The 14,369-nt window shown below is 37.6% G+C and overlaps 1 protein-coding gene across 4 annotated transcripts in view; it reads right to left on the bottom strand.

Annotated features, from left to right (window-relative positions):
- Positions 1 to 14,369, bottom strand: part of ATL2 (atlastin GTPase 2) — a 61,067-nt gene that overhangs the window by 22,734 nt on the left and 23,964 nt on the right. For all 4 annotated transcript variants that reach the window (XM_022574051.3, XM_022574052.2, XM_089923265.1 and 1 more), the window contains exon 2: positions 8,103 to 8,347. In XM_022574051.3, the coding sequence (XP_022429759.1) occupies positions 8,103 to 8,347 (245 nt within the window). The remainder of the gene's footprint in view (positions 1 to 8,102; positions 8,348 to 14,369) is intronic.

The raw sequence follows: 14,369 nt of genomic DNA, 5'->3' as shown, positions 1-14,369 counted from the left end.
ACTCTTTCATAATGTACCTGCTCTACCGATGAAGCAGTATAGTAATATTCTAAAGCAGACTTAGACTAGTTGTAAATGTATATTGCAAACTCCAGGCAACCAGTTTTTTTTTTTTTAATGTTCAGAGAAGTATAATAGATATACTAAGGAAGAACAGAATGTAGAATCATATAAAATAGTCAATTAAAGCTAGAGAAGGCAGAAAAAAATAAAAAAGAACAAACAAGTACAACAAATAGAAAATTACAAACATAAGAAATAACAGTCCAATCCTATCAAAAATCACTTTAGATGTGCATGATTGAAATAAACCAATTAAATGACAGAAACTGTCACTGTGGATTAAAAAAAAAGACCCAAATATTTGTTGTCCACAAAAAACCCAGTTTAAACATAAAGAAAAGGAATGGAGGAAGATATACCATACTGACACTAATCAAACAAAAGCTAGAGTAGCTATACTAATTTCCGACCAAGCTGACTTAAGGACAAGGAAATTATCAGGATAAAGAGTGGTATTACATAATAATAAAGGGGTCAATTCTCCAGAAAAACTTAACAGTTATCTTTAATGTGTATGCACTTAACAACAAAGCATCAAAATACGTGAGGCAAGAACTGAACTGTAAGAAACAAGACAAGTCCACTATTACACTTGGAGACTTCAACACCCCTCCATCAGTAATTGACAGACCCAGAAGACAGAATATCAGTAAGGATGTAGCTGAACTGAACAGCACCAACAATCAGGTGGATCTAATTGACATTATATTGGGTTGGCCAAAAGGTTCATTTGGTTTTTTCCATAAGATGGCTCTAGTAGTGCTTAGTTGTCTTTAACTTCATTCGAAACAATTTTGTTAGATTGTATTGTGACAGCTGTCATACCAGCATGCCTTTAAAAAAAAATTTATCAAAGTTGGTGAATTTTTGTGTAGCCATTTTAATACTGAAGATGGAAGAAAAAAAGCCACATTTTTGGCATGTTATGCTTTATTATTTCAAGAAACGTAAGAATGCAACTGAAACGCAAAAAAAGATTTGCGCAGTGTATGGAGAAGGTGCTGTGACTGATCCGACGTGTCAAAAGTGGTTTGCGAAGTTTCATGCTGGAGATTTCTCTCTGGATGATGCTCCACGTTCGGGTAGACCAGCTGAAGTTGATGGTGATCGAATTGAGACATTAATTGAGAACCATCAACGTTATACCACGCGGGAGATAGCTGACATACTCAAAATATCCAAATCAAGCAATGAAATTCATTTGCACCACCCTAGTTATGTTCATCTCTTTGATGTTTATGTTCCACATAAGAAGCAAAAAAAACCTTCTTGACCATATTTCTGACGTGATTCTCTACTTAAACATAAGGAAAATGTTCCATTTTTAAAACAAATTGTGACAGGTGATGAAAAGTGGATACTGTACAATAATGTGGAACAGAAGACATTGTGGGGCAAGCGAAATGAACCACCACCAACCACACCAAACACCATTCTTCATCCAAAGAAGGTGATGTTGTGTATATGGTGGGATTGGAAGAGAGTCCTCTATTATGAGCTCCTTCCGGAAAACCAAACGAAAATTCCAAAAAGTACTGCTCCCAATTAGACCAAATGAAAGCAGCACTCGACAAAAAAAGCATCTGGAATTAGTCAACAGAAAATGCATATTTTTCCATCAGGATAATAACCAAGACTGCATGTTTCTTTGACGACCAGGCAAAAACTGTTACAGCTTGGCTGGGAGGTTCTGATTCATCCGCCATATTCACCAGACATTGCACCTTCAAATTTCCATTTATTTTGGTCTTTACAAAATTCTCTTAATGGAAAAAATTTCAATTCCCTGGAAGACTGTAAAAGGCACCTGGAACAGTTCTTTGCTCAAAAAGATAAAACGTTTTGGGTGGATGGAATTGTGAAGTTGCCTGAAAAATGGCAGAAGGTAGTGGAACAAAACGGGGAATACGCTGTTCAATAAAGTTCCTGGTGAAAACGAAAAATGTGTCTTTTATTTTTACTTAAAAACCGAAGGAACTTTTCGGCCAACCCAATAGAATCCTTCATCCAACAACAACAGAATACACATTCCTCTCAAACTCATACAGAACATTCCCCAAAATAGGACATACACTGGGCCTTAAAACACACCTTAAAATAAATTTTAAAGAACAGATCACACAAAGTATGCTCTCAGACCACAACTGAATTAAACTAGAAACCAGTAATAGAAACACAGCTGGAAAATCCCATAATACTTGGAGTTTACACAACACACTTCTAAATAACACACGGGTCAAAAAAGTCTCAACAGAAATTTTAAAATATTTTGAACTAAATGAAAATGAAAATACAACCCATGAAAATATGTAAAATGCAGTGAAAGCAATATTTACGAGGAGAATTTATAGCACTGGGTGCATATATTAGGAAAAAAGATCTAAAATCAATCATCTAAACTTCTACCTTAGGAAACTAGATATAACCTAAAGAAGCAGAATAAAAATACAGCAGACACCAATAAAGCTGAACACAAGAAAACAGGATAACAACACAACAGGGAAAAAAAATTAATGGAACGAAAGCTGGTCCTTTGAAAAGATCAATAAAATTGATTTGACAGAGAAAAGACAAATAATAATATCAGAAATCAAAGAGGAGTCAAAACTACTAATTTCATGGACATTAGAAAGATAGTAAAAGAATATTAAGAACAATTCTATGCCCACAATTTTGATAACTTAGTTGAAATGGACCAATTATTTGAAAGACACAACCTACCAAACCCACACGAGAAAAAAATGGATCATCTGAATAGACCTGTATCTACTAAAGAAATTTAATCAATAATTAATAACCTTCAAAAGAGAATGAACCAAATTCAGACAGTTTCACTGGTAAGTTCTACCAAACATTTAAGAAAGAAATGATGTCAGTTCTCTCTAAGCTCTTCCAGGAAATAGAAGCAGAGGGAACACTTCCTAACTCATTCTATGAGACCAGTGTTATCTTAATACCAAAACCAAATAGAGGCATAACAAGAAAGGAAAACTAAAGATCAATATATCTCATGAACATAGATATAAAAACACTCAACAAAATATTAGCAAATTAAATCCAACATTGTATAAAAAGAATTATATACACCACAACTAACTATTCCAGGGACACAAGGCTAACTCAACATTCAAAAAATTAATAATGTGATCCATCACATCACCAGGCTAAATAAAAATCATATGATCACATCAACAGATGCAGAAAAAGCATCTGAAAAAATCCAACATCCACTCATGATTAAGAAAACAAAAACCCTCTCAGCATGCTAGAAACAGAGAACTTCCTGAACTTGATTGAAAAACATATACAGAACTATTCTACAGCTAACAACATACATAGTGTGAAAACCTAGATGCTTCTCCCTAAAGATTAGGAAAGAGATAAGGATATTTGCTCTTATCACTTTGTACTCAACACTGTACTGCAGACTCTAGCCAGGAAAATTTGCTAAGAAAGAGAGAGATAAGAGGTACTCAGATTGGAAAGGAAAAAGGAAAACTGTATTTACAGGTGACATGATCTTATATATAGAAAACATTAAAAAGTCCACTAAAAAACTATCGGAACGGGGACTTCCTTGGGGTGCAGTGGTTAAGAATCCGCCTGCCAATGCAGGGACACAGGTTTGAGCCCTGGTCGAGGAAGACCCCACATGCCTCGGAGCAACTAAGCCCTAGAGCCCTTGCTCCGCAACGAGAGAAGCCACCGCAATGAGAAACCTGCGCAACAAAGAGTAGCCCCTGCTCGAGGCAACTAGAGAAAGCCCGTGCACAGCAACGAAGACAAAATGCAGCCAACAATAAATAAATAAATAAATTTAAATAAATAAATAAAATTGTTCACTTAAAATGATTAAAAAAAAACTATTGGAATGAATAAATGAGTTGAACAAGGTTGCAGGATACAAGACCAATATAAAACAATCAATTGTATTTCTGTAAACTTGCAACAAACAATCTGAAAATGAAATTAAGAAAACAATTCTGGGGGGCTTCCCTGGTGGCGCAGTGGTTGAGAGTCCACCTGCCGATGCAGGGGACACGGGTTCGTGCCCTGGTCCAGGAAGATCCCACATGCTGCGGAGCGGCTGGGCCCGTGAGCCGTGGCTGCTGAGCCTGCGCGTCCGGAGCCTGTGCTCCGCAACGGGAGAGGCCACAACAGTGAGAGGCCCGCGTATCGCAAAAAAAAAAAAAAAAAAAAAAAAAAAAGAAAGAAAACAATTCTGTTTATAACATCAACAAAAAATGAATAAATTTAACAAAAGAAGTGTAAAACATACTCTGCAAACTACAAAACATTTTTGGAAGAAATTAAAGAAGATCCACATAAGTGGGAAAACATCCCATGTTCAAAGATTGAAATGCTTAATATTAAGATGGCAACACTACCCAAACTGACCTTTTAGATTCAATCCAATCACCAACAGAATCCCAGCTAACCTCCCATAGAAGCTGATAGACTAAGTCCAAAAATCATATGGAATTCCAAGAGACTTAGAACAGACAATCTTGAAAAAAGAACAAAATAAGAGAACTCACTTCCTGTTTTGAAAACTTACTACAAAGCAAAGGTAATCAAGACAGTCTAGTACTGGCATGAGAACAGACATACAGACCAATGCAACAGAACTGAGGGTTCAGAAATAAAGCCACATGTCTATGGCCAACTAGCTGTCAACAAGGGTGCCAAGATCATTCAATGGGGAAAGAATAGCCTTTCTAACAAACGGTGCTGGGACAACTGGATAGGCATATACAAAAAAAATGAAGCTGAACCCTTACCTCATACCATTATCATTCATTATTATATATTAATGTATTATATATAATTAGTGAATATATGTTATATTAACATATTCATAGAATTATAGCATTATTCATAAGCCAAAAGGTGGAAACAACCCAAATGCCCACTAACGATGAGGGGATAAATAAAATGTGACATATGTATACAATAGAATATTATTCAGTCTTGGGCTTCCTGGTGGCACAGTGGTTAAGAATCCGCCTGCCAATGCAGGGGACACGGGTTCGAGCCCTGGTCCGGGAAGATCCCACATGCCACAAAGCAACTAAACCCGTGCACCACAACTACTGAGCCCATGTGCCACAACTACTGAAGCCCACATGCCTAGAGCCCGTGCCCCACAACAAGAGGAGCCACTGCAATGAGAAGCCCACGCACCACAACAAAGAGTAGTCCCCACTCGCCACAACTAGAGAAAGCCCATACACAGCAACGAAGAGCCAATGCTGCCAAAAATAAATAAATAAAATAAATTTATCTTAAAAATAAATAACCGATTAATTCGAACATGACATGAAGGAATTTTATTCTAGAAAAACTTTTAATTCACTTCTCAAGTTTACAAAAGACTGATTTCTTTCCTTCTATATTTCAAGCAAAAACAACCTATTTTCATAATACAAGTAGCAGCTTAAGGAAAAAAAAAAACTGTGTAGGAAGCTATTTACTTTGCAAGAAAATGAGACCTAAAAATCAGAATTTCCCCTGTAATCTGGAAATGTTTGGTAACAATCTCAGAAAATTCTTGGTTTTAAGAACTTAGCTACTGGAGTTTTTGTTTTTATCCAAGAGAAAAGAGCTCACATTCAGCTTTGTTATGATTCCTTTACTAACTAATCAAAATTAAAACACATATCTATTTCTAAATCATGAAGTAAAATATTTACATTTGGCTCCTTTAGTGAACTGCTTTACATAAACTGACTCAAGTCAATACCGAAGACATACGAAATCAGTACAGTAGGTCCTCCCGATGTGAAACCCACAGATACAGTGGGCTGACTGTACTACGCCATTTTACATAAGGAACCTGGACATCCAGGGATTTTGGCATCCACTGGAGGTCTTGGAATCAATAGCCCCCCCAATCCTGCCCCCACTCTGGGATACCTAGGGACGACTGTATAAAGCCACTGTTATCTCCTACCTTCAACTACCATCCCATCTTTGCAGGCATATAGGTTAATGAAATATTCCAAAACCATCCCACTGTTTTTTCTCCTTTACTTTCATCTCCTAGGAAAAGCATGACCCACCGCTAAGTCAGTATAAGTAGAATCCTGTTATTCCTCCAAATCAAACACTGTTTAATGTGATTTTCAATTGACAGAATAAGATTATTTACATCAGGAATCCTATATGGAAACTTTATGAATGAAAATTAATAAAGACATTTAGCTTAGAAACCACTAACTAGTTGTGTAGCCTGAGGTCCTCCTTACCATTCTGTGCCTTCAGTATCTTTACCCACAAAGGAGGAAATTCTATTAGTTCAGAGATTACAAATATACGACACATGTGGGCTGCTACTCGCCCTCTGAACAGCCACTACTAATTGATAAGAGATCAAATAAGAAATGGCACCTAAGGTGAAACTTGCTAGACAAGTGATCTAAGCTTCCTTCCCCTTCTAACATTCTGTCTGTGACCTACTTGGAATCAAATACATTTGCAGTGAACAGCTCAGACACAGATAGAAACAATATACACAAGCTAACTTAAGGAGTCAGAGCCTCAAAATACAGAAATTCTTTATCATCTTTAAACGTACAGACTTTTTTTTTTTAAAGAATAAGTCACAAAAAAGAAGAATAAGTCACTATTTATACATTTCTCTATTTCAGATGTATATTTCTGGAAAATAATCAAGTCTAAGTGGAAAAACCTTAAAATACTATATCTTTCTCAATTTCCAACTTGTGTAAAATAGTGTTCTTTATCATGAACTACATTTTTGATACTCAGGCATGCTTGAACATGCCTGAAGAGATCCCTATGGAAAGAATATTGAAAAGCTTCCTGAAAACCAACTAGGAATGTTTGCCTTATTACTTATCTCAAGTAGGATGCATATCCAGTTACAGATTTACACAGAAAACGTAAAGGTGAACACCCTGACAGATGTTTAGACAATTATGTAATTCTGTCAAAGTGTTATTTCTAGCACCGTCATGTGGCCTTCTGAATGTCTAAAGCCTACTCCTATAAAGCCCTTCCCCTTAAGTGCTCCGCTACAAATTTCCAATTCCTCCTTGGTTCCTATCAAACTCTCATTCCCTCAGCCCAACTTTCAACTGTTAGAAAACTACTCTGACTCAAGCGGGAAAAAAAAAATTTTTTTCTTGCTTTTGTTCAGGGGAGAAAGTCAAAGTCAGGGAGGGGGAGGGAAATAATTGTCTGGTACCACCAAAAAGTGAAAATGTATAGAGAAAGGGTGATGCATCAGTCAAAATAGAAAATAAGTTCTTACTATGGGCCAATTATCGTGCCAGGCATGGGAGATATGGTAACCAAGATAAAGCCCACTCCTGACAGTAAACTAGCCAGGAAAAATTAGTAACTAAAGTAGTATCAATGAAACATAGGACCTGTGCCATATGGTCATAACACAGCCTTAGAAACCAAGGAAGGCTTCCTATGAAAAAAGATTAGCCAACAGTACAGCAACATTTGAGAGATAACATGACATACTCGAGGAACTGCAAAAACTATAGTATGCCTGACATACAGAGACAAGGGATGAGGCTCAGAGATCATGGAAGACCAAGGAAGTCACTTTAAGGAACTGAACCTTATCTCAAAAAGTAAGTCTCTGAAGGAGACTTATCTGAGGAGCATAAGTATACCTTTACAGAAGTCTCTATCAGCCTACTTCACCCACTGTTGTAAAGGCGACTGAGAAGGGGAAGGAAATAACAAAAAGCGAGAGACTGAACAGTGCTTCAGAGACTTTAGAGTCTACTCAGACATCTTAGGTTAGAGCTACAATGCTTGGAACACAGGTGCTCAATCATGTGCCTCAATATGTACTACATGCAAAAAGGAATTATGGAGATGAAGAAGAATCAAGAGCTCAAACTTACATTACTGTCTTAACTGAGAAGTCTTATCAAGAACTGTATTTTCGTAAAATTAAAGATACAGCTCTTACTGTTTTTTGTCTATTATTTTTAAACAATATTGGTTGGTAATTTTTGTTTTTAACTCAGTTCAATTTAAAAGACACTATTCACCTTGTTATACATATATCTAAGCATGAAGTCCAGTAGAAATGATTTCCCTTTACGAAAAGCTCCTGCCACGGATACCACTACTATGTTAAGATCTCGTATGTGCTCCTGTAGCAGTATCTGCTCCAAAGCTTCTTCATCAAGCTCAAAGTTATGGTCATCTTCATGTGCAAGAACAATCTGTACTGGACATGGTTTCTTCATAACCTCATCAGAGTTTACTAGGTCATCATCTTCATAATTCTCACCTAGAGTTAAAAAAGAGAGAAACAGGTTACCTTAATTCCTGCATTCTAAACTTTTCCTAAAGGATCACAACTAAAGCAAAATTTCAAATAACTTCTCCTCCATTATAGGTCATTTGGAAATAGTTACAAAAAGTGATGCTCAAACACACACTGGATTTCTCACTCCCTCTATAATAGGACCAAGAATACCAGTCCGTTTCTTACTATATATAGAGATAAGCAGGAATACTAAGTAAGGCCTCTATCTCAATCAGGTCTTAACAGCTAAACGTGCACAGCAGCTGTTCTTGAACACTGTATGATTCTATAAACAACTTTTGCTACTGTATGCACACACAAACCAGATGTAGTGAGTGGAAAATCAATTTCACCTAATAATTCAGATTCCAATTTCCCTATAGGCATCACCTGAAAATTACTCCAAGTTACAAAGATTAAAATATACATATAAATTGTAAACATTATTTTTCATTCTGAAACTTCAAGGGTTAAGGTCCTAAGAAATTTCCAAAAATGACAAGTGATAAAGCTAATGGTTCCCTAATTTAATAAGAGTTACCTAAAAGTATAGCATTCCTTATTAAAACAAAGCCCAGGATTAATGTTTTAGTGGAAGACATAAGAAGAACAGTCAACGAGATGCAGAGATTCATCTGTCTCTAGGGCCCTTTTTCACCAAACACCACAGACACCCCTTCAAAATTATATAGCTCCTAAAAAACAGCTATATAAACTCTTTTGTTCACCCAGCACACCAAAAGAAGTTAACCTTTGCAGAAGAACTTTACTGAATAGTGATGAAGAAATAACTACAGAATATATGTAATAGGTGAGAGAGTTTTTTAAAGTTTAGGTTTGTGTTTTGTTTTCTGTTTTTTGTTTGTTTGTTTGCAGTACACGGGCCTCTCACTGTTGTGGCCTCTCCTGTTGCGGAGCACAGGCTCCGGATGCGCAGGCTCAGCGGCCATGGCTCACGGGCCCAGCCACTCCGCAGCATGTGGGATCCTCCCGGACCGGGGCACGAACCCGTGTCCCCTGCATCGGCAGGCGGACTCTCAACCACTGCGCCACCAGGGAAGCCCTGTTTGTTTGTTTTTAAACCCACTTAATAGCTAGTTTCAGAGACTATGTACCTTGTCTGCCTTTCTTCCCTATCAATTGCTTGATCCCACTAGCAACACTCCTGGGGATCTTATCCTCTCCCACATCAACATTTTTAAGACTCTCCCCTTGAGACTGTCTACTAAGTGCCAGTTTCCAATCTAAGGAGACATACAGTATCTACTGTGTTCAGTGCAATGACAGCCCCTCCTCACCGAGGAGACAGCCAGTCCACTGAGGAGTGGCACATTATTAGTGCACCAATACCTTATCCACACAAACACTATTCTCAGCCTGAAGATTATATACTTACATTAATGAATTTTTAATTTCTTTACAGAAAGAAACATCTAGCTTATTTGATTTGCAAAGACTATTAGAGTCTTTACCTTCACATCACAAGGCACATTTAACTGTACAAAGCAAAATCAACACTATTTCAAAAGCTGTTGCAAACAGTAACAATATAATGTAATATAAAGAGCAGTCAGTTTCAAAGGAGAATTTTTTAAAGTAAAAGCAAACAGTATTTAATTAAAAAGGATATTATCACTGCTTGTTTCAATGCTATACAGATATAGCCAGGTATGCTACTTGAATGCACAAAAAGTAAACCTTCCAGGAAAAGTACAACATAGTTAAATTCCAATTTAATATATTACCAAACGGTATGCAAATTGTGTGATTAAAACCTTCCAAACCTGTTAGTGGTTAAGAATGAACCAGGAGGGGCTTCCCTGGTGGTGCAGCTTCCCTGGTGGTGCAGCGGTTGAGAATCCGCCTGCCAGTGCAGGGGACATGGGTTCGATTCCCAGTCCGGGAAAATCCCGCATGCCGCAGAGCAGCTAAGCCTGTGTGCCACAACTACTAAGCCTGTGTTCTAGAGCCCACAAGCCACAACTACTGAGCCCACGTGCCACAACTACTGAAGCCCGCAGGCCTAGAGCCCGTGCTCCGCAACAAGAGAAGCCACCGCAATGAGAAGCCCGCGCGCTGCAACGAAGAGTAGCCCTCGCTCACCGCAACCAGAGAAAAGCCCGCATGTAGCAATGAAGACCCAACGCTGCCAGAAGCAATAAATAAATAAAATAATAAAATAAATAAATTTTTTAAAAAAAGAATGAACCAAGAAGCAAAACTGCCTAGATGCGTGTCATTTAACTTCTCTATGCCTGCTTCCTCATCTGTAACATGGGGATAATAATAGCACCTACCACATTAAGTTGTCATCAGGATTAAATGATTTGAAATATGCTTGATACATCGTAAGCATTACAGGTGCTTGTCATTAAGGTGACAGTAATTTTAAAATAATCAATCCTACAGAAAAGCTTTTATTTACACCTTAAAATGCTAAAACTCTACAGTGACCTTCAATTGACCTGTGTAGCTGTGTAACAACATCACCATCTACCCATTTGCAGGCACAAACCTGAGGGCTGTCCATGATACATCCCTCCTTTTCCTTACCCCTAAATCTAACCAATAACGAAGGTCTTAAATTTGTCTTCATTCAAAATCTTCTGATGCCATCCCTATTCTCATCATCACCACCATCTTATCTCACTTGAGGTGGTATCGAACTGGTCTCCCTTCTTGCCCCTCCTCCAAACCAATCCTCACAGAGTAGAAACTGAATAATACGGTTAAATGTAAATGTGATTAAGTTACTCTCCTTAAAATCACTGCTACAGAGCATTAACTACTAAACTCCTACACGTGCCTCATAAAATCCTGTACTCACTGCCAAATCTCTCCTGCCCCATTTGGTGCTATTTTCCCCTGTGTAAACTACCAATAGTAGACAAGCTAACCTTTTTTCAGATCCTTATGCTATTAAGCTCTTTCTAGACCCTTATTTCACCCATGATATTTCTCTGCCTGGAATACTCTTTCCCATGTTGTTCCCCTAATTAATTCCTTAAATCTCAGTTTAAACGTCATGTTCTCAGGAATATCTTCCCCCAAGGTTCCTAACCAAATTCAGTCCTCCTACACTCCCCCAATTTTAATCCACCCATCATTTGAATATTTATGTAAGTACTTATTTATTACATGTTTCCCCTCCTAGACTGCCAATCCTCTACTTAAAACCCTCAATTAGTTCCCCACCATAACCAGAAAATAGAGGGAAAAAAAAAAAAATCTTCTAAATCCCTTACCATAGTCTCCCCAGTTCTGTGTGATCCGGCCCCTGCAATCTGCCCTTCTTGCTGTTCCTTGAACAGGCCAAACCTGTTTCCCACCCCAGAATCTTTGTCCTGTGTTCTCCCCTGTCTGGAACGCTCTGTCCCTAGAAATTTACGTGGCTTGCTTCTCCATCATCTAGGTCTCAGTGCGAATGTTATCTCCTCCATGTGGCTTTCCTCAACCACTCAGTCTAAGTTACAGACCCCTCTCCACCACTTTAACAAAACAGGGTTTTTTCCCACAGCCCTTTCCAGTATTTAAAATAACTTTTTTCATTTGTTTACATGTGTGCCTTATATCTCCCCCTCCATACAAAGTATGTGCCACAAAAATAAGGATCCCAGTCACCCTACTGACCACTCTCTTAGAACACGCTTGGCACCTAGCAGGTGCTTAATAAATATTTCTTGAATGAATGAAATTTACATATTTTACTGAGGCGTTTTACACATGTCCCTACCTGTTTTATAAGCAAATTTGACATTCACATAATTAGTTTGGGGAAATACTTCTAGCAACTCAGGAGTAGTATATTTATCACAAAATTACAATTAAAAGTATGAAGTTCTACCAAGTAACACATTTTAATTAAAAAGAACTCAAAATTAGTAAGTGCTAAAGTATCATAATGACCAAATTTGGAGATTGCTGATTTTGTTAAAACCAACAAGTAGTCTTATTCTTAATGTAAAGAAAGCATTAGTTGGTTTCTTAAAAATAAAAATAAACCATTTGGCAGGAAATCTTTGCTACCTTAAAATTTCACCTAAATTAATTGACTACAGTGGCCAGTTTTCTTTTATTAGCACGAATAAAGATAGATACTGCAGATATACAGGCAGCATATTTGTCACTATTAACTAGTCAACAGACCTCTAAAGGGAAGTGTAGCGAATATGTTTCACAGGTATCATGGAGTACAATGACATGATTCAGCTAAATTTACTCCCCCATCATAATTTCCCTACTAAATTTGGACGAACTACAGATAAAGTACTTCATTCATCAAACACTGATATAGGCCACCATATAAAAGAGAATTACATGCAAATTTCTTTAGAATACCTATAAATATTAATACTCTGTGATCACCTACAATTGGAAGTCTTTTTAAATTTAGCACTAAGATCTTAAACTGAAGTTAAATTCTATGTAGAGAATAGTGATTTTATTTCCACTCTTTAATGCCAAGAGATTGCTGGAAAAAGAGATTTCAGCCCTCCAATAGATTTTCCTAATTCACTGTTCCAAGTCAGTTCTCCCCGACGTGGATCTTTCAGGGTCAAAGCTGAAAGACACATACAGACAATCAACTCAAATATTTCTCCATACCTTAACACTAAGTATACTTAACCTATTTACCACAAGGCCTACAAAAAGACACCGTCTTGGTAAAAAAGTGGGGAAAGAGAGATGACTAGGTGGAACACAAGAGGATTTTTAGGGCCATGAAACTATTCTCTATGATGCTAATGGTAGAGCTGTATCATCATACATTTGTCAAAACCCATAGAATATACAACCCCCAAAGTGAACCCTAATGTAAACTACAGACTTTGGGTGATAATCAGGTGTCAATGAAAGTTCACTGATTGTGACAAGTGTACCACTCTGGTGTGGGATGCTGACAGGGCGAGAGGCTGCAGGTGTGTGAGGACCGGGGGTGGGGGGTCAGGGGTTGGGGGGTGCGCATGCGTGCGGCCAGACTTTACTTTGTGCTCAATTTTGCTGTGAACTTAAAACGGCTCTAAAAAATAAGTATTAAAAAAAAGAAAAAGACATCTGTCTTTTTTTATTGCTATTTAATCATACTTTATCTTAATTCATACATTCAACACACATTCCAACAGGAAAATTTACACTTCAGGACCAACCTAGGTATATTTGCAAATTTCAATCTTAATCATAAACTATGACAATAAAAAGGTGCTACAAATCTGCATTACAATGTTACTAACATTAGATTACATCAACCCAAAACTAAACTTGTAGAAAGAGAAACAAAAGTATTTCACTTTTATTATTCACATTCCAAATAAAAACTTGTAACAAATTTTTATGGATAGTAGCCTGGACTCAGTGCACTCAGTCTATCTATAAAAATTAGCTATTCAGTGCTTCCCTGGTGGCGCAGTGGTTGAGAGTCCGCCTGCCGATGCAGGAGACACGGGTTCGTGCCCTGGTCCGGGAAGATCCCACATGCCGCGGAGCGGCTGGGCCCATGGGCCATGGCCGCTGAGCCTGCGCGTCCGGAGCCTGTGCTCTGCAATGGGAGAGGCCACGGCAGTGAGAGGCCCACGTACCGCAAAAAAAAAAAAAAAAAATTAGCTATTCAACAAAAGCAAAGTGATATTTTGATGTCTGGTACTTGGACCTCAACATTTATACTCCATAACAAAATGAAAATAGTATCTAAGTATTCAAAAGTTTAATCCAGCACATATTTTAAAAAGCCTTAAAAAGGTTATACCATGGTAAACCTATTTGTAGATATTTATTATAAGAAACAAAGATGCTAACACAGATATATAAGTTGGTTTATCAGTGTTATTTATGGTAGTGGAAATTAATGTTAAATGTCTTTTTTAATATTTATTCATTTATTTATTTGCCTGTGCCGGGTCTCAGTTGTGGCATGTGGGATCTTCACTGCAGCATACGGGATCTTTTGTTTTTTTTTTTAGTTGTAGCATGTGGGATCTAGTTGCCTGACCAGGGATAGAACCCAGGC

The sequence above is a fragment of the Delphinapterus leucas genome, chromosome 13 (genome assembly GCF_059928025.1).
Source record: "Delphinapterus leucas isolate spDelLeu-1000000601 "Yukka" chromosome 13, BTC_Dleu_Yukka2, whole genome shotgun sequence".
NCBI lineage: Eukaryota > Metazoa > Chordata > Mammalia > Artiodactyla > Monodontidae > Delphinapterus > Delphinapterus leucas.
Note: the sequence above shows the minus strand (reverse complement) of the source record. Positions and strands in the feature narration are given on the sequence as shown.